Raw genomic sequence first — 18256 nt, 5'->3', positions numbered from 1 at the left:
ATAAAAAATGAATTTTTAGGTAGTATTATGAAAATCATTTATTTTCTAGGTATGAAAAATTTATTTAAACTATATATAATTTGTGTTTTAAGTTCCATGATCAATGTTAAATGTACTTTATCATGTTTTTCCCCACTCTTCCTTCACTATTCTCTGACCCCAAGATGTAAATCTCACCATTTCATCTGGCTGAGTCTCTTTTAGCTGAGTCTCTTTTAGCTTTGTCTATATGTTAAATGTACACATTTTAATTCTTTAATTTCACCTTTAATATTATCTTATTAATGTAGTTCGGTTGATTAAATATGATAAATCGATAAGTGAATTATCATAATTTTAAATAGTATTTTTTTATTCCTATTAATAAAAAATATTTTATTAATTTAATATATTTCTTATTTTGAATGAGAAATTATCTTAAAAAAAAATAAAGTTTCTTAAGTTTATATAAAAGTAAATTATATATATGCTCAAGTTATTTTAATTAATTGTTAGTTTTTTTGACAAGTTTACAAATATTTAATCAAATAAAAGTGTTTGAAAAATAATTTTTTCTTATTAACTTATAAGATTTACTTTTAAACATAACTTAAATTTATGATTATCATTTTCATTTTTATTTTTAATAAAATAGTAAAATTTATCATTTATCACTTTATCTAAAATTAAATTATTTATTTTGATAAAACTCTTTATTATCATTTATTAACTAAAAAATTATTTTTCAGATTAGTTTAATTAAGTTTTTTATACTTGAAAATAGCTTGTTTTTATATTACTACCTTTTTTTTTAAATAACTACTGAATTTTTTTTTTATGTTTCAACTTACTTCTGTGGTTAGTTCCTCTCATTAAGTAATGACGTGACAAATATAGTATCATGTTATCACGTTCAATCACTGCTACACCATTGTCCGTCACACATCATTAAAAAAGATGACATGACAATTAGGTGTCGGTGAAAAGTTGTGATGACTTATGCTTTGTGCCACATTATGACTTAACAAAAAATTAATAAAATTAATCATAATTTTTTTCAGATACTTGATTGAAAAAAAAATATTAAATAGTAATTTTAAAATGACTTATATTCTAAGTATAAAAAATTTAGTTAAACATAAAAAAATCATAAAATTAAACCGAATCAAATCACACAATATTAATTTGATTTGGTTTGAATTTAATGTTATATTTAAATCAAACTAAACCACATTTTTATTTTATGTTTAATTCAAATAAAATTTTATATAAAAAATAAATCAAATCACACTATAAATACGGATAGAATGAGGTGAAATAGAATAGAAATCGTGAATAATATGCATAAAATGTAGGGAGGCATCAACATCACTATATGGCGTTTTGCGTTGCTTACATCATGCATGGCATCACTTTGCATTTGCAATGACCCGTTTTTTCCAACTTGTGTTGTTTTTGACATTTGAAGTGATCAAAAGCACTACTTATTAGGTTCTCGCGTGTAGATTCGGCCACGTTAGTTATCAGCTTCCAATGAATTAATAGCTTCTGTGTGTTTCATGGATTCATTAGTTGGACCGGAAAATTGGCCTTTTCGGTCTAGCAATATTTAATCATTTATACCTCAATACAACAACCCAATATGAAAACACACGACCTCTAACAATCTAAATATGATAAAAATCAAAAAAAGCCATCATTTTTTTTAAATATTAATTATTACTCCACGTTTTCTCAAAAGTTATGACTATTTATGTTTCACCTTCATACATTAAACTACATGTGACCTTTAAATGTTGTATTACCACATTGTAGTATTAATGTAAAAAGGAGTACTTCTAAATTCTAACAGTTTTAAAGATAATTAAATTCATTTATAAGTTCTCATAACTAAGTTTCTATATTAATACCTTCCCTTTTAACTGTATTAACTAAATCTTTATAATTTAAAAGTTTGTAACTAAGTCATTAAGAATTTTTCAACGTCAACCATTATTAAATAGAATTGATTTGCTATTCTTTTGGTCAACCAAAATGTAAGGCTATGTGGTCATATCAATAATTACGTGTTTTTTTAATGATAAGCGTATTGGAATCATAAGTTGTATAAAATTACAAAGTTGTATTTCATCATAACTAAAATAGAATATATTAAACTACTGTATCAATTTCTTTTAAATAAAAACAAATGTTTTGAAGTATAAAACAAAATATAAAAGTGTTTTTTTTTTACAGACTATAATGTAACTGTAAGACCTATTCATTAAATTTTTTAACTTATATTATTAGAAAGAATTACTTATTTTTTTTTATAAAAAAGTAATATGGGACGATAAAATTTACTTTACAATATCTCCGTTATAGACCTTAGAAAAAGAAAAAAAAGCATCTCCGTTTTGTCTGTTTAACTATAGATAGAGAAAACGAAATAAAAATGAGGAAAATAAGAAGAAAATATCAGTTTTCATTATTTATTTGTGAGAAAAAATAAAAAATAGATTTTTTTGTTTTGTTTTTTAATCTCATATTTGAAAATGTTTTTCATAATTCAATTGGTTCAACAGAGTACTTGAATTATTATATATCCCCTGAGATTACCTTTTATTTTTATAGATAAAATAAATATTTATCCATTAAGTTGTCATGAAAGTGGATGAAATATTTATTACATTTTTTTTACTTTTTCAAAATTAAATATTTTTATAGCATAAAAATGATAAATATTTTTTGTCAAAAAAATAATATAGTAAAATTTTAGATATGTTGAACCAAATTTAATTAATATACTTTTTATATAATCTACTTACTTTCGTTCATTTAATTTTCTATACTTTTTCATATTCATTTAAATAACAATTTTTTTTTCATTATTGATGTAAAAGTGAAGTTTTTCTCACACGTCTGTTCAGCGGTGAGACCAGGGGATTTGAATTCCAAGAAGTGATTGTCCATAATTAGGTGCCGTAATTAATTGGATGTGGACATGGGAGAAAAAATAAACCGGTTCATGAATGTGAACTTGAAGAAGAAAAAATCTGGATTTTCCTCTTCAGGTTCTGCCTTCAATTAAATGGATTGACTACTTTGCTATTCATTAATTTGGTCACGGTCAATCACTGGGTCTCACTTGTTGTACTTTCTTTCTTTCTGACTTTTCACCTTTAGCAATTACATCTTTACAAGCTCCATATCTAGTCTATTAACCACTTTTTAGTATTCTAATGATTTAGGCAAATTTCTCCAAAGGAGGTGTTTTTACAAAATATTTTCCCAATACCCAGCTGCCATTTAGTTTTAATTAATAATTATTTAAAAAAAATTATCATACAAATTATTTTACTGAAAACTACAAAATAAAATATAAAACTAATTTAATTATATTATGGGAGTTGTCAATGGGAGTTGCAACTTGCACTCAAATCGCAAGTTGCAGTTGCAACTCCCCTTTAGGCCTGCAGCTGGGCAACTCGCCACTACGAGTGGCGTTCTCCGTTCGCCACTACGAGTGTCGTTTTCCGTGGCAACTCACCTTTAACCACATTCCTTAACAAGTTTCTTTTCCTATCATGCACTCCATGAGATGGGCGATCCACTTCCTTGTTATTCAGTTCCCCTTTCATGTCTCAACCTCCTTTTGGGAAGGATAACACCATTGTTCGTCCCAACTCATCGTCATCACCCTGGTCTACTGGTAAATTAGGCGAGTTCATTTTTTTTTTTCTTTTTGGTTTTTAATGTAATGATAACACTTTAGACGACAAAAAAATGGCACATTTTAAAATAAAAGAATTAAAAATATATAAAAAATTTAGAGAGACCAGAACCAAGCTTTATATACAGAGAAATAAAAGTATATTTTACCCTTTTAATTATTACTCGTAATGATCCGGCAATCTCACCTACAGCTTACAAATATTTACATGATTGCCTGCCCTCGACCCCCCTAAATATTATTCAGTTGCCTCTAAATAGATTTTACTTCCTATCAGTTCAATAAAAAAAGTGCTAATATAAGAGAAGAATTTTTACCTAATTTCTTGCAGACCAACTGACTGCACGATAGTTTATAAAAAATGATTAGTAAGTCTAAAATTACAATTAAAATAGTAATATAATGGTGGGAACGTTTAGTGATATAAAAAATATAGGAGATTTAGTATCATAAAAAAATATATACGAGTGTAAAATAACTAAGTATGAAACTTAATTGTATTGTAGTATAATTAATCAATAATTTAGTGTAGGTATGATAAGGATATCCTTAGTGTCAAGACAGACTTCTATCCCGACTTGATGGAAAAAAGTTAAATTGATTGAAATTGGATTTAAATTTTTTTCAACCAAAAAAGTCAGGTTCAGGAATAAGTTAAGGTGTGTTAATTTTTACTCTCGTACCATTACTATTCTAATGTAATAAATATTTTAAATTATTAGATATCATGATGACTATTTTTTTAAACTATAAAAAAATAAATAAGATTAAATAATTTTTACTTCAAATTTCAAATTATTATTATGTTGTGATCAGTCCAATTACAACAAAAAATAAATTGTCTTGTTTTCTTCATTTTTTATGAATAAAAAAGTAGGATGGAATGGAGGATGGAACAGGACCAGAAAACCTAATCCCCAAGAAAAAGTAAAAAAAAAATATAATTTTAGAATCACGACAAGATGAAGAACGCAAGCGGGGAGAGTGAGGAGCAGAAAAATCAAAGTCCCCCTCAGGCCTCAGCCCTTTCCATTGTCAGGCCTAATTTTCAAGGCGGGCTTGACTTGGAAATTTGAATTCCATTCCATCTACATAGAATTCACCGACATATTTCACGTCAAGTATATTATTCTCTTAAACAATCATATTCATGCCTTGCTTCAATTCCCTTCCTTTTCCAGCCCTTATATTTTTTGTATCATATACTTTTAATTCAGAATTCTCCTTTTAATTTTTTCACTCTATTTTTTTTAAAACTATGACATTATATTATAGTTTAACGCAATAATATTATAATACTTATGTCTACGAAACAAAAATTAAACTAATAATAAAAACATTTTATTATTGCCTATATACGTTATAATTTTTTAACATTTTTTTTCTACCCATTTGAATGTCCCCCCCCCCCCCCCCCTCCCATTTTCAGTTATTTACATGACTTTTTCTCGTTTTTTGCTTTATTTGTGTGATTGTTTTTCATAGTTTCTTTTTCTGTCATCTACTTCCGTGTTACTCAGTCCCCAGTTCATTTTGTGCATGTGACGATTCTCATGTATGATTTTATATGCACATGAAATAAAAAGGTTGTTAGACTGAGGATAAATGTGTTTTTAGTTAATTTACACAAAAAAAATGCCTATTCAGTTACTGTCATTTACGATCTTTTATAAATATGATTTATATTCTATATTAAAAATTACTTGGAATGTGAAATAATTGCTAAAGTATGTGTGTGTAACACAATTAAGTTATTTATACAAAAACAATAGTAATTCTTATATGTTTTCATAAAATACAAATGTTAACTATCACTTTAATTTAAATTCTTAATAATTTAGTACAACCTTATATTTACTCTCGTTGACATAGCATGTTATTTAATTCAATATAATAAAGAAATAAAATATTATCATTTTAAATTATTAAAAATAAACACTAAGGAATATTTTCAAGTGATTTGATTAAAATTTAAAAATATGAAAAAATGAAAGATCTTTCTGAATATATTAAATGTTTTTTATTTAACAAGTATTTTAAGAGATTCTTTTTTTAAAGTTGAAATTTATAATAGTAATAAACTTGTTTTAAACATTAAAGTGATTATTACGTTTGGTGGTTAATTGATTTACTTTATTAAAAAAAATAAAAATTAATAATTGGATAGACACGTTCTTCTTATCTTGTGTTGTGTAGTAGTTAGTCCAATGCTAGTAGCTCTGTAGTATATAACGACGTGTGTTGAGATCGAAATAATAAAATAAAGAATGCCAGCTTTGAAACAAGTAGCGGATATATTCGCATGTGTGTCTTTTTCCTCACTCTCTTTCCTCTCAGTTTCCTTCTTCAACTTGTGCTCCTTCTAAGTGCTACTCCCTCCCTATATATATATGCTTCTCTCACTTCACAAACTTAATTTGAACCTCTCACCTTGCTCATCATCTGGAATTTATTTGGCAGTCATGGATTATTCATCATGGATTAACACTTCCTTGGATCTCAACATTAATCTCCATAGGGTTCACGAAGAACTTCCCGTAAGTATAAACGTACATATAGCGTCCAAGATCTTCTGTGGAATGTTTCCCTCAGAATAATAATTAATTCTTTCTTGTGTCCTGATTAAAAAAAAAATCTTTCTTTCTTGTGTGTTCATTTCAGAAAAAGCAGGTGGAAAACAATTTTTTCTCATTGGATTTGGAGGTGAAGAAATCTTCTGTAAAACAAGAGGTTAGTTCTGCCTGCCAATTCTCCTTTTTTCAAGCGGTTCTTCCAATTTTGTTCTTGTATCCAAAATTATGGTCCATTTAGACTTTAAAAACATGTTCCTTTTTTTTTTCTTTAATAAAAAACCCTACTCTTTTATTCTAGATTTGATATTGCTGCTTGTGGCACCATTTGGTTGAATGATTCTCTTGTTTTTTATAAGCTACATCAATGATGATACATATATATGTGCTGCCATTTCAGTCAGCAGGTGCCTTGGCGGAGGAACTGAAGCGGGTGAGTGCAGAAAACAAGAAGTTAACCGAAATGCTCACAGAGATGTGTGAGAACTACAACACTTTGCGAAGCAATTTGATGGAATACATGAGGAAGAATCCTGATAAGGAGCTCAGCTCATCAAGGAAAAGGAAGTCTGCAAGCAGCAACAACAATAGTACTATTCCAATGGGAGTCAACGGAACCTCTGAAAGCAGCTCAACCGATGAGGAATCCTGCAAGAATCCAAAGGAAGACATGAAGACAAAAATTTCAAGAGTTTATATGAGGACAGAAGCATCTGATACAAGCCTTGTAAGATTCTTAACAGCAACTGAGCACAAAAAGTCATAACCATTGTTGTGCATTAGTTTGACAGGTTTTTCATTTTTTTTCTACTTGTTTCCAGATTGTGAAAGATGGATATCAATGGAGGAAATATGGACAAAAGGTGACCAGAGATAACCCTTCTCCAAGAGCATATTTCAAGTGCTCTTTTGCTCCAAGCTGCCCGGTCAAAAAGAAGGTAAATCTAACAGCTAATTAAGAACGTACTAAGCATTCAAACTCCACTAAGTAACTGGATCACAAGTTAAGTTAACTGTGTTTGCTATTCAATTTTCATCAGGTGCAAAGAAGTGTGGATGATCAATCTGTTCTGGTTGCAACTTATGAAGGAGAGCACAATCATACACACCCTTCTCAAATGGAGGTAACAACAGGTTCCAACCGTTCAGTATCATGTTCAGCGTCTCTTAGCTCTTCCGCACCAACAGTTACCCTTGACTGGACAAAATCCAAGTCCAGCAGTGAGTCTAAGAATGTAAATCCCAAAACTGAATCACCAGAAGTCCCGCAGGTTTTGGTAGAACAGATGGCTACTTCCTTGACCAAGGATCCTAATTTCAGAGCAGCACTAGTTGCCGCCATCTCTGGAAAAATGTTGCACAATAATAATTAAGTAGAAAATGAGTCAACTGTATTTAACTCATTGTTAAGCAGTATTCTATAAGTGGATCTTGTTTAGAGCACATGATCTCTTTGTAAATACAACATAGGACATTGCTACGTATGTAGAGCTCCTCAATTTAATCAATCCTTTTTGGTGGAATAGAGCTCCACTCAGGATCGATAGCATGTCTAGCTGATTGTGCATTTGCTAATCATGCTCATCTCAGTCTTCTCTATTCTTCTGCATCTGGATGATTAAAATTAGGTTTACAATTAAGTTCTGGCGAAGTTTCTATAGCATACAAAAGCAAAGAGAAACTTTGTTTCGAAAAGTGCAACTCTATTGAGTATTGAGTATTGACAATACAATATCTCCTTGTCATTTTCCAACTGTCCATTTGGAACACCGCTTCTCCCTTTTTATCTCACAAAAGATTAATAATAGGGATGCAACGATCGCAACTTCTCAGGCTGTTTAATACATTATATAGATTCAGACTCCTAGTCTGAGATTTTTCACTTCACAAATTATATTCTACATTAATCTTAAGTATCATAAATGATGGAAAATGTCTAGAAATCAAATTGGGAGAGAAAAAAATGACCTGTTATCCATACGATGATGTGAGGTTTCATTTCTAAGATATTTGGGGTAGTCGATCTTAATAAAGTTAATTTGAAAGTCATAGAATTGATGTTTTTCAATTATACCAATTGTTCCTAACTATATGTGGCATATATGATTTTTATAAAACAAGTTGAAGAAGTATTTTAACATAACCACGTTGAGGCATGTCAGACAGTTTGAAGAAGACGGTTTATTGATCAATCTTCTGGGCAAACAAACTAAATATAATAGTTTTCTGAAAACACCCTAAGTTGGACTGAGCAAAGTTTTAACAAAACCCCAATAAAAAATATGGAATCATTCTTTATGTTATAGACTTATTGATTGGTGAATTGTGTTTGATTGGAGTATATAGCAGAAGTAATGTTGAGCCTTCCTAGTAAAAGAAGCAAGTGCTCAACTTAGCTCTTGTTCATCCTTGATCCAGAATAATTGCATTTTATCCTCTTAGACACTATTGGAGATTACTCGTAGACTAATTGCATTTCATCCAACATTTTCATGTCCAAACCCTTCCTAACTGCAATATTTTAACACTGGTTTCCTGAAAGTAGGTGAGTTGGTAGAAAGTATAAAAGGCGTTCAACCAATACTGCAAACGAATCCAGAATTGTTACATTGATTGTGCCGTACTCAGTTGACCGTAAGACACGATTCAGGATTCTTAAATACCCAAAGAATAGAAAACAGAGTGGCAGAGGGAATAAAATACCTCTAGAGTAAAAGGAAGGAAACTGTTCATGACCACATCAACTCAAGAAAGAAAGAAAGAAAAAAAAAGTAGGTGACAAAAGCGGACCAACTGACTGGCCATTTCAATATGCTTAATACACGAGAAAGGTCATTTTGCTTTCGATTTGTACATTCCAAACACTGACCCACCTCAAAGGGAAAATGTTACATGGCTACTCCATTCTATTCTACACCTACGAAGAAAAAATGCATAGTGAAGCTATAAAAAGTGTTATGACGTGATAAGAAGAGAGACAAAAAAAAAAATAATAAGTATTGATAGAATGTCTGTTTGAAATCAAATCTGCATCATGGATCGTCATTAGCCACTCTCTATGCTAGAAACAACAAGTAGTAGCTTCTGCGTCAAGAAGTGTAGATATAAAAAGTGATATGACATGATTTTTAATACTGCTATTCCAAACAGGCTGAGAGTGTTTATAAAAGTAGTGATGTTCATGTATCACCACTAATAGTAATATTATGAGGGAGCTATACAGTGCCTGAGTGTGAAGCAACTGATGTGGCAAATCCTCTGCTTGGAACTGGCTGACTCAATGTAGCCTTATGGCTCCAAATAAATCTGTCAATCACACACAGCAATAGCAATGGTAAAAATTGCAGTTAGAGACATATAAATTTACATATTTGACACTCACCCTATAAATAAGTGGGACTGAGTTTGATTTTTCTCAACTACCTTTAATACTCATCCATCAGTGGGTCTCAAGAAGCAGGTTTGTTTCATAATAATATTAATCCCAAAGGTAGGTAGCAGAGAAGTTTGAAAAAAACGATCAATTGTTTAAGGCTGTCCCTCACTCACCTCATTGCTTTTTTACACGTGCTACACACATGATTAGAAAATACTAATAAAATGAGATAATTTACCTTACATGACGTGCATTTTCAATTATATCTCTCAACCTTAGCTCTGCTCTGATAGAGTGACCTTACACTATCTTTGCCTAATTGATTATGAAAATCCAGGAAGATATCCCTGAGAAATTAATTAACCTAGAGCTACGTCAGAATGCAATGTGTTTTTCAATGAATCAAAAACCAAATAGAAGCACTGCAAATATGGGGTGCTTCCATCCAATTCAAAAAATAATACTACTAATAAATGTTGTGTTCAGTTCAGTCTGTTGGGTGAAAAAAAAACCGTAATTGAGAAGCGGCTAGTGCTTCTCAGAAAGTGAAAAGGCAAAGCGATGGGAAAGTTTAACCGACTTGTTATCACAAGGAATTTATTCACGAGTTTGGCGGAGAAAGAAACTACTAGTTAGTGTATAAAAACAAAACCATGGATTTGAAAACCACACCAAAGAATCAAAGAAACACAAGACCTTATTCATGCCAATCATAAACCCGCACGAGATTTTTTTTTTTGTTCTTGCCATTCCTTTTTCCAACATTCAAATTATGATTTTGATAAAAGTTAAAAGAATCTTGCTCATTAGTTGATTATTAAAGGTTTAAAAAATAATTTTTTTACTAACGATTACTTAAAAAAATCATATACATTTTTTATTTAAATAAGTTTCATGCTGTATATGAATAACAACACTTTGTTTAGTACGTGAGAAATGACGAAAAATAAAGAGTGAGAAGAAATACATGGAAAATAAAAAGAATGAGTGCATTTAATATTGTAAAAACGAGAAAAGAGTAAAAAAAAAGGTATGAATCTCACACCTTACCAAAAACAATGATGATTTTTTTTATCACTCTTTTATATTTTTAAAAGATATGAATTTCACACCTTACCAAAAACAATGATGATTTTTTTATCACTCTTTTATATTTTAGACCTAAATATAATTATGATCCCTCTATTTTGTTTGATCGGTAATCTTGGTCCCTCAATTTTAAAAATGAGACATTCTGTTCTTTTATTTTTAAAAATATGTAAATTTAATCCTTCTATTTTAAAATAGAGACATTTAATTTTTATTTTTTGAAAAATTACAATTTTAGTCAAATTCTCAATTGTCTATTTTTTTGTCCAATTGAACCTTTAACCTAACATATTTATTTATGATATCATCAAGAAATAATTTAATTAATTACAAAATAAAAAATAAAAGAACAAAGAGAAAATTAAAGATTAAACCAAAATTATAGATTTTCTAAAATATAAAAATGAAAATTGCAAATTTTTTGAAATATGGATCCCAAATGTTTTATATTTTGAAATAAAAAGATTAAAATTATAAATTTTTTAAAATAAAAGATCAAATGTCTTAATTTTAAGACAGAGAATCAACATTAAGGATTAACTAAAATAAAAAGATCAAGATTATTTTATATTTTGATATGATTAAGTAACCAGATGAGATCAGATTTATATAACAAAAAAGAAATAAAAGATTGGATGGTGTTTGAAATTTTTAAGTGTGTTTGATTTGTAAATCCATCAACGAAGAAAGAGACACAAATTTGCTTCTCATTTTGGTACATTAAAAAGTATAAAACTCCCCTCTACAATGGTACAAACGGTTCCCAAACCCAACAAGTATTCTAAAATCCAAACTAATTGTTTTGGGTTTATTCGTATTTAAATTGATTCGACTTTTCAATTCAACCCAATCGAATAATTTTAGGCAGGGTTGGATTGATTGAGTCAACTCAAACTATAATCACCTCTATTTTTAAAGATTGATGAGTAAGGAAGTAGGCAAACATTTTATATGATGTAAAAAAAAACAACAATGTTAAATAAATAAATTGATCGAGAATGGTAACTTTACAATGATATGCAGGTTTATTAAATTTTAAGAGTTAACTATGTACTGCAAATATTGTTCTCCAAATGGAAAAGAATACATGCATTCTACAATTCCATGGTGCTTATAATCCAGAGGCAAATATGATGTGTTGCACTTAAAAACTGGATTCCTCAGTCTCAGGCCGCCTCAAGAAATATCTCAAGCTGTTAACAAGAACCTACAATAACCAGATATGGTAGAGATTAATTTTAATCAGTTCAGTGTTGCAATCTGACAACATGTGAATGTGATGTAAAAGTCCACCACTAAAATTTCGCATTTCGTTACAATCTACTAGACTGTTTATACGAAGCAATCAATCTTGGTTATTCGATCATGGTCAAGTTCATGAAAAATAAATGTTTCAAGTAATTTACCAGCTGGAGAGGCTTGATGAGGGCTTTATCCTTGTAGTTGACATGAAACTTTGCCTTAGCCAAGAGCCCCTACGTTTTACAGCAAACCTTTCAGATGTGACCGTGACTGTGACTGAGACACCCCTTTTCTCATTCTCTCTAAATATAGTTACATTATATATATTGATGCATTCGGGTTTGAATAAAAGTTGTACATTTTGACTACATATTTATTTAATTTAATTACCTCAGTGTCAAATTCTCCGGATTCAACGGCAATGTTAATGTCCGTAATAGTCTTTACAAGATCCACCAGTAATCCAGGCCGATCAGCTGTCTCCACATACAACAAACTGCAAACAGGAAGAAAAAAAGGTAAACTACAGCGTACATGTATTTGCCTAGCTAGAACTACTTAATTCAAAGATGGTACGTGTTGAGCATGGTTGTCTTGCGGCTAATTAAGTTCTCGAACATTATTATATTAATGTGAGTTTCAGCTAAGAAATTTTCTTTGTGGATCAGCATATATAGGTATTATCATCATGTTGAGTAAGAAGCACATTTTTGCATCACCTTCGTTTTGGGCCGTCATCAGAGATGGTTATTTGGGTTGCTATCTCCACGTCAACCTGAAATGCCTTAACAAATTATAAACCAGCTTCCACAAATAATGTCACAGGACCATTAAACGAACACAAGAAGAAAGCCAATGCATTTCTAGCAAGTAGCAACACAAAGCAAAGAGACTTCTAATATTGGAATTTTGACAAATACTGGAATTTTTTGGTAGGTTAGTAATATAACTTTTTTTTTATCTGTAAAAATTCAGAAAATTTATAATAACTCACACCAATCAATTGAGCTAGATTTCCTTGACAAGTAATATACTCCTTAAACATTCTTTGAAACACATTTTTTTAACAGAAATTGATTATAAATAACAAAATTATGAAGTATAATTTCTAATTTAGTAACGACTAACGAGTTCCACTGTTCTTAAAAAAAGAAGAGTTCCATTGAAATTTTGTAATTTTTAATAAAGCTGATTCAATAACCAATTTGATCCCAAGGTAAGGAATAACCGGTTACATCAAAAGATGCAGTCAATACAGCCAAAACTACACCCGTAACCCAAGTTAATTTGCGAGGTTTTCCACTGTTCTTAAAAAAAAAAAGAGTTCCACTGAAATTTTGTAATTTTTAATAAAGATGATTCAATTATTTAGGGTGCGTTAAAACGAATGTTGCTACACCAGTTAGGACTTAGAACTCCTCTGTTATTGCATTTGTTCATATTAAAACCATTTTCTTTTTCCTTTACCAAAGATGGCTATTAACTTGCTGATTAGTATATAAGAAGTAATCATCGATCATCACCTGCTCTTTTGGAGGCACAAGTCCAAAAGCTGCTCCCAGAGCTAATTGGGCGCTTGATTCCTTCACCACCAATTTGAAACAAATTAATTAACTCCCTGATGCTTTCAAACCAAGATAAGACAAGAATAGTATTAGAGTTGAGAAGCATACCGGGTGATACTGAATCATATTATTCAATATTGTCAAACGGATTGCCTCTAACAACTCCGGATCTTCCACTTTTCTTCCAGAATCACTGCAAACGAAGCTCCACCACCATATTCAATTAATGAATTCGTAGAAAATCTAGTTAATAACTTACTTGAATGGTGAAAACGAAACCACCAAGTTTCAATATACACAAGATTTATGGTATGCAGTTACAGAGCCCTGCTGCCTTCCTTGGATGTGGTAGCCGTTTCTCAAGCTCCCTCTCCGAAATCGAACCCTAATTCTCCGTCACCCGTCACCACCATGATAGGCCACTATCTTACCATCGAAAGTTGATAGGGGAAAAATTTGAATGATGCGTCGCCGGCACAAAGGCCGTGCGATCCGACGAGTTATCATGAATCATCAAAGCAACAGGCAGAGCCTGTGTTGACCTTTTATCTAATTCAAGGGTGTTTTTCATTTCTGGAATTGCTTCATGCACTTTCCTTATTGCTTCCGGTGGGAGGCGCAGGAATTATGGGAAGCAATTCGGGAAGTGCACTAAGCAATTGCCCTATTTCAATGTAAATATTGGATGCAATTAGAAGCTTCATGCCCAAGTGGAACCTCACTTCCACTTTAGAAGCCATCTCGATAGAGGACTTCTGCTACGAGAATGGTGCCTAGCTATTAGTATTTGATTTGCAATCTATGATATCCACACAATAGTAGTTTCAAATTGAATAATTCTAAAATCCTTCAATGGTATATTTCTGCTAAGATATTAAATATCTATAATTATTATTTTATTAAATTATTTTTATAAAGTATGAAGATGATTAAGATGAGCAGGGGTGACGTCTAGTTAAGTAATGGAATTCTTTTTTGAAGGATAATGGAAGAGATTTAGTCACCTCAAAATATGATATATATATATATATATATATATATATATATATATATATATATATATATATATATATATATATATATATATATATATATATATATTATTTTTATTTTTACTAGGGGTAGGGGGAGAGAGGCCTCTCTACATATTTTAAATAAAAATAAAAGAAAAATATTTAGAAGTTAAAAAAATAAAAAAATAAGACTAATAAAAAAAAACTAAAACCATGAGAGTAGTGCGTAGTTATTAAAAGAGAATAATAAAAGTTTAAAAACTTAAAAAAGGTAGAATTGTCTAAAATTTGTAAACATCAAAAGGGTGGATTTTCTTTTATTAATTGTATAGATTTTATACTTTTAAAACATGGGCTCCCTTAAAGTCCGAAAATTTCCTTCTCTATCCGCCACTAGCTCTAGATAAGAAGATATTGTAGGAAAATATAGCATTTTTTTTAAACGAGGAAAATATAGCATTAATTTTATAAATTGTTTGTCCATTCATTTTCCGTCCTTTCTTTAGACATTATCTCAGCATCGAATTTGTAGTTGTTGCTTGCTACTGTACAATAATTGAATTGAATGATAGAACAAAAGAGCCAAGTCAGCTTAGTACTTGAAGATTTTATTCCCATTGACAAAAGATGACCATTATTATTTATTACCAACCATTTAACTAGCATCCTTGTGCAATAATGGTAAACGTAGCGGATTGAAATCGCGTGCGCCCGATTAATTTCTATCCTCTTTTTAATTGATTTGGTTCTGGAATGAAGCATGTTGGGAGGGCTGTTTAAAAAAATTGAACTGAACATAACTAGTGTCGAATTGAATTGAACTGTGCCAAAAAAACTGAACTGTTTAGAATAAAAAACTGAATTGTAACTTATTGGTTGAAAAATGTGAAAAAGATGCTTCAAAATTAGATTCTCAATGAGAACAATTCAAATAGTTTGGAACAGTTCAGTTTGCTCAAATTGTTACAGAGTTTAGTTTAGTTTGACCGAACTATTACACAGTTCAATTCAGTTCATCCGAATCACTTTTACAGGTCAGTTCAATTTTATTGTAGTTCAATTCAGTTCATCAATTTTATTATTACTGGCACATATGATAGTACTTACGCTTTTGTGATGGAAAACTTGTTGTGCTTGCCAGAAGAATCTAGAAAGACATTTGCCTTAACAACATTCAGCCCCAAGTTTTTTAACGCATTCATCTGCAATCCAGGTAGCTAGAGTTAGATTTTCGAATCCTGTTTATATTAACTAATACATATATACAAGGAAGAAATAGTAGAGAAAAATAATATAAAAAAAACGGCTTACAGTGTCAAGAAGAGCCCCAAGGCGATCACCAAAGGTTATCTCGACCACAGTTGCATCTGGATCAGAGTCTTGATCAATAATAACTACCGGAGTTGGAATGGTATCAGCCTCTCCTTGATTTCCATCCTGTTTTCCACACTCAAAGTTGAAAGCAAATGTTTCAGTGGTTAGAGTCAACAAGCACACGAGAAAAACGTAGTAGTGCCTATATATATATATATTCACATGCAAGAAATGACAACCATATTGGTTGATTTTGCTATAAATACCTCCACAGTACCAATAACTGTTGTTGCTCGTGGGATCATTGTTATTCCTGAAGATGAAGATGATAATCTGACAAAATGATACATACAATTAACACATCATTGGGGTGATGCAGTGCTCCTACTTCTCATGTTTTATATCTTCCACAAATTGAAGATATTTGACAGTGCTCATCCTATTCCTAACTATTAACTAATTAATTATGAGATCAAACTGCAAGCCGGAACAACTAATTGAATTATTAAGTAAAGTGAAAATTATAGTTAGCATACCTTGTTTTGTGAGAAATGTAACATGGTTTAGTAGCATCAGAGATAGAGAGGGCCTTCAAGATAGTGGTTTTTTCAAAAGGTCTCAAGGTGTTGTCAGCACTCAAGTGAAGTCCAAGACTGCAAGCAGCCATAGCCACAGCCATTTTGATAACAAAGGGAATTAATTAGAGAAAGAGAGAAAATTTAAATAATTTAGCAGAGAAAGAGTAATAGGGAAGGAATGAAGATAGAAGAATGCATTGGTTTCTTTATCTCAGTGTCCTGACATCCACTCATTATATCTTTTATACATTTGGACAACAACAAAAACAGCGACGCGTTTGGTGGAGAATTTACATTACATCTCTGTGAAGCTAGCAAGGGTATACCATGCTATGTAGGAGCAGATAAAAGCGGTCCCTCCTCACTTTAATGTTATATATCCACATAAACCACCAACAAACTTATCGGCATCTTCATCTTATACCTATTTTTTTATAAGAAATCATTTTGGGGCTGTTTACACTCTTTATGACCTGTTACTTGTTATAATTTTTTTTTAAAGCCTAATTTGATTTGTTAGTATACTTAAATGCTTATTTTATATTAAATTTTTGAATAGGTATAATGTATCCCAAAATAGGCCAATTACTGTTCAAAGTTGTTTAGTTTTAATATATTAAATTTTAAAATTTCTATTTTGGTATTTTAAGTTTTGAAAGTGTCTCGTTCTGGTCTTTCCTTTCAAAATGTTAGGATGATGTTAACATTTGAATTTTAAAGTAATTAATTAAATAATATGATCACTAAAAATCGTCAATATTTTTATTTTATTTTAAAAATTAAAAATCACTAGCAAAATTCATGTCCCCCAACCAAGATTCGGAACTCTCACCCAAATTCTTTCCTCTTCCTCTGTCTTTCTTCTTCCTGTTCTTCATAGCCGCAGACCACCATCGCTACCACTGCAACTACCACCACAATGTCATCAAAGGAAGCAACAACTGCAACCGCACGACAACGGTGACGAGATCTGGAAATCACGAATCACCATCCCTTCTTCAGATCTGGAAATCGTGAGATTCGCTGGCCAGATCAGCACGCGCAACCACCTATCCCACCAGCCCCGTCGCTATAGCGCACACTACCTTCTCACAACTCCACAACTACCATCAACCACCGTGCCTGCCACCTCCTCCTCTACGCAATCGGGACCCCATCATGATCCTCTGTCACAATGGTTTCGCGCGCACGACAACCACCACGCGCTGTCACTGGCCAAATCTGCACCACCGCGTGCGGAGGATGGGTGGTGGTGTTGGGGGAACAGTTTGATGATGAATAGTTGTGGTGGTGTCAGATCCACTTTCGACAGTGCCATAGCATATTTTAAAAATTTTGTAGGTATCACCTCTTTTATACACAAAGTAATACTATAATTAAAAAGAACACTTATTGAAGTGACCACCATTTTTACTTGAGGAAGACTATAAACCACCTCTTTTATACATAATCGATTGTTGTAAGGATTATTCATAAGATCATAATCATTTACAATAGATTCATGTGTTTATTTAAATCTATAAATTCTTAATAATCTAGAATGATATATATCATAGTGTTTTCTTTGTTTTGTTCTAAGACATTCAAATCTACAATTTAAGTTTCAGTTTAAGAATAGAATTTTTTTAACACATGATTTTTCAAACTAGTAATCCCCTTTCATAAATTATTCAAAAGTATCAATTTATTTAAAATTTTACTTATATAGAAAGTAAGAATATAAATTTAATGATATGGTTAATGTTGTATAAAACTCAAGCAAGTACTAATAGTTGAAAGTCAACTTATTTAAAACATGGTTGGGTTAATGTTGTATAA

At 31.0% G+C, this 18256-nt stretch overlaps 2 protein-coding genes across 5 annotated transcripts; one reads left to right on the top strand and one right to left on the bottom strand.

Annotated features, from left to right (window-relative positions):
* The first annotated feature begins 6106 nt into the window (after positions 1-6106).
* On the top strand, positions 6107-8149 carry WRKY27 (WRKY transcription factor 27). The gene is made up of 5 exons (NM_001250463.2): positions 6107-6228; positions 6353-6421; positions 6662-6988; positions 7083-7199; positions 7302-8149. Exons 1-5 carry the CDS (start codon positions 6154-6156, stop codon positions 7632-7634), a joined length of 921 nt encoding a protein of 306 aa, NP_001237392.2. The 5' UTR covers positions 6107-6153; the 3' UTR covers positions 7635-8149.
* Positions 8150-11683: 3534 nt separating this feature from the next.
* Positions 11684-16824, bottom strand: LOC100817063 (ACT domain-containing protein ACR11). Of its 4 annotated transcripts, none has more exons than XM_003546881.5 (10): positions 16397-16824; positions 16127-16193; positions 15858-15983; positions 15654-15748; positions 13642-13726; positions 13492-13551; positions 12688-12743; positions 12359-12464; positions 12133-12201; positions 11684-11933 (listed from the first exon to the last, which is right to left on the bottom strand). In XM_003546881.5, the coding sequence occupies exons 1-10, from the start codon at positions 16537-16539 to the stop codon at positions 11871-11873; spliced, it is 870 nt and encodes a 289-aa protein (XP_003546929.1). In that variant the 5' UTR covers positions 16540-16824; the 3' UTR covers positions 11684-11870. The 4 variants fall into 4 exon arrangements, with proteins under 4 accessions (XP_003546929.1, XP_006597102.1, XP_040865706.1 ...); XM_006597039.4 differs by having other exon boundaries at positions 15858-15995; positions 16397-16747; XM_041009772.1 differs by having other exon boundaries at positions 15858-16193; positions 16397-16755.
* Between the last annotated feature and the right edge of the window lie 1432 nt (positions 16825-18256).

Source organism: Glycine max, chromosome 15 (genome assembly GCF_000004515.6).
Source record: "Glycine max cultivar Williams 82 chromosome 15, Glycine_max_v4.0, whole genome shotgun sequence".
NCBI classification, from domain to species: Eukaryota; Viridiplantae; Streptophyta; class Magnoliopsida; order Fabales; family Fabaceae; genus Glycine; species Glycine max.
The sequence above is the reverse complement of the archived record's forward strand: the minus strand, read 5'-3'. Positions and strand labels throughout refer to the sequence as shown.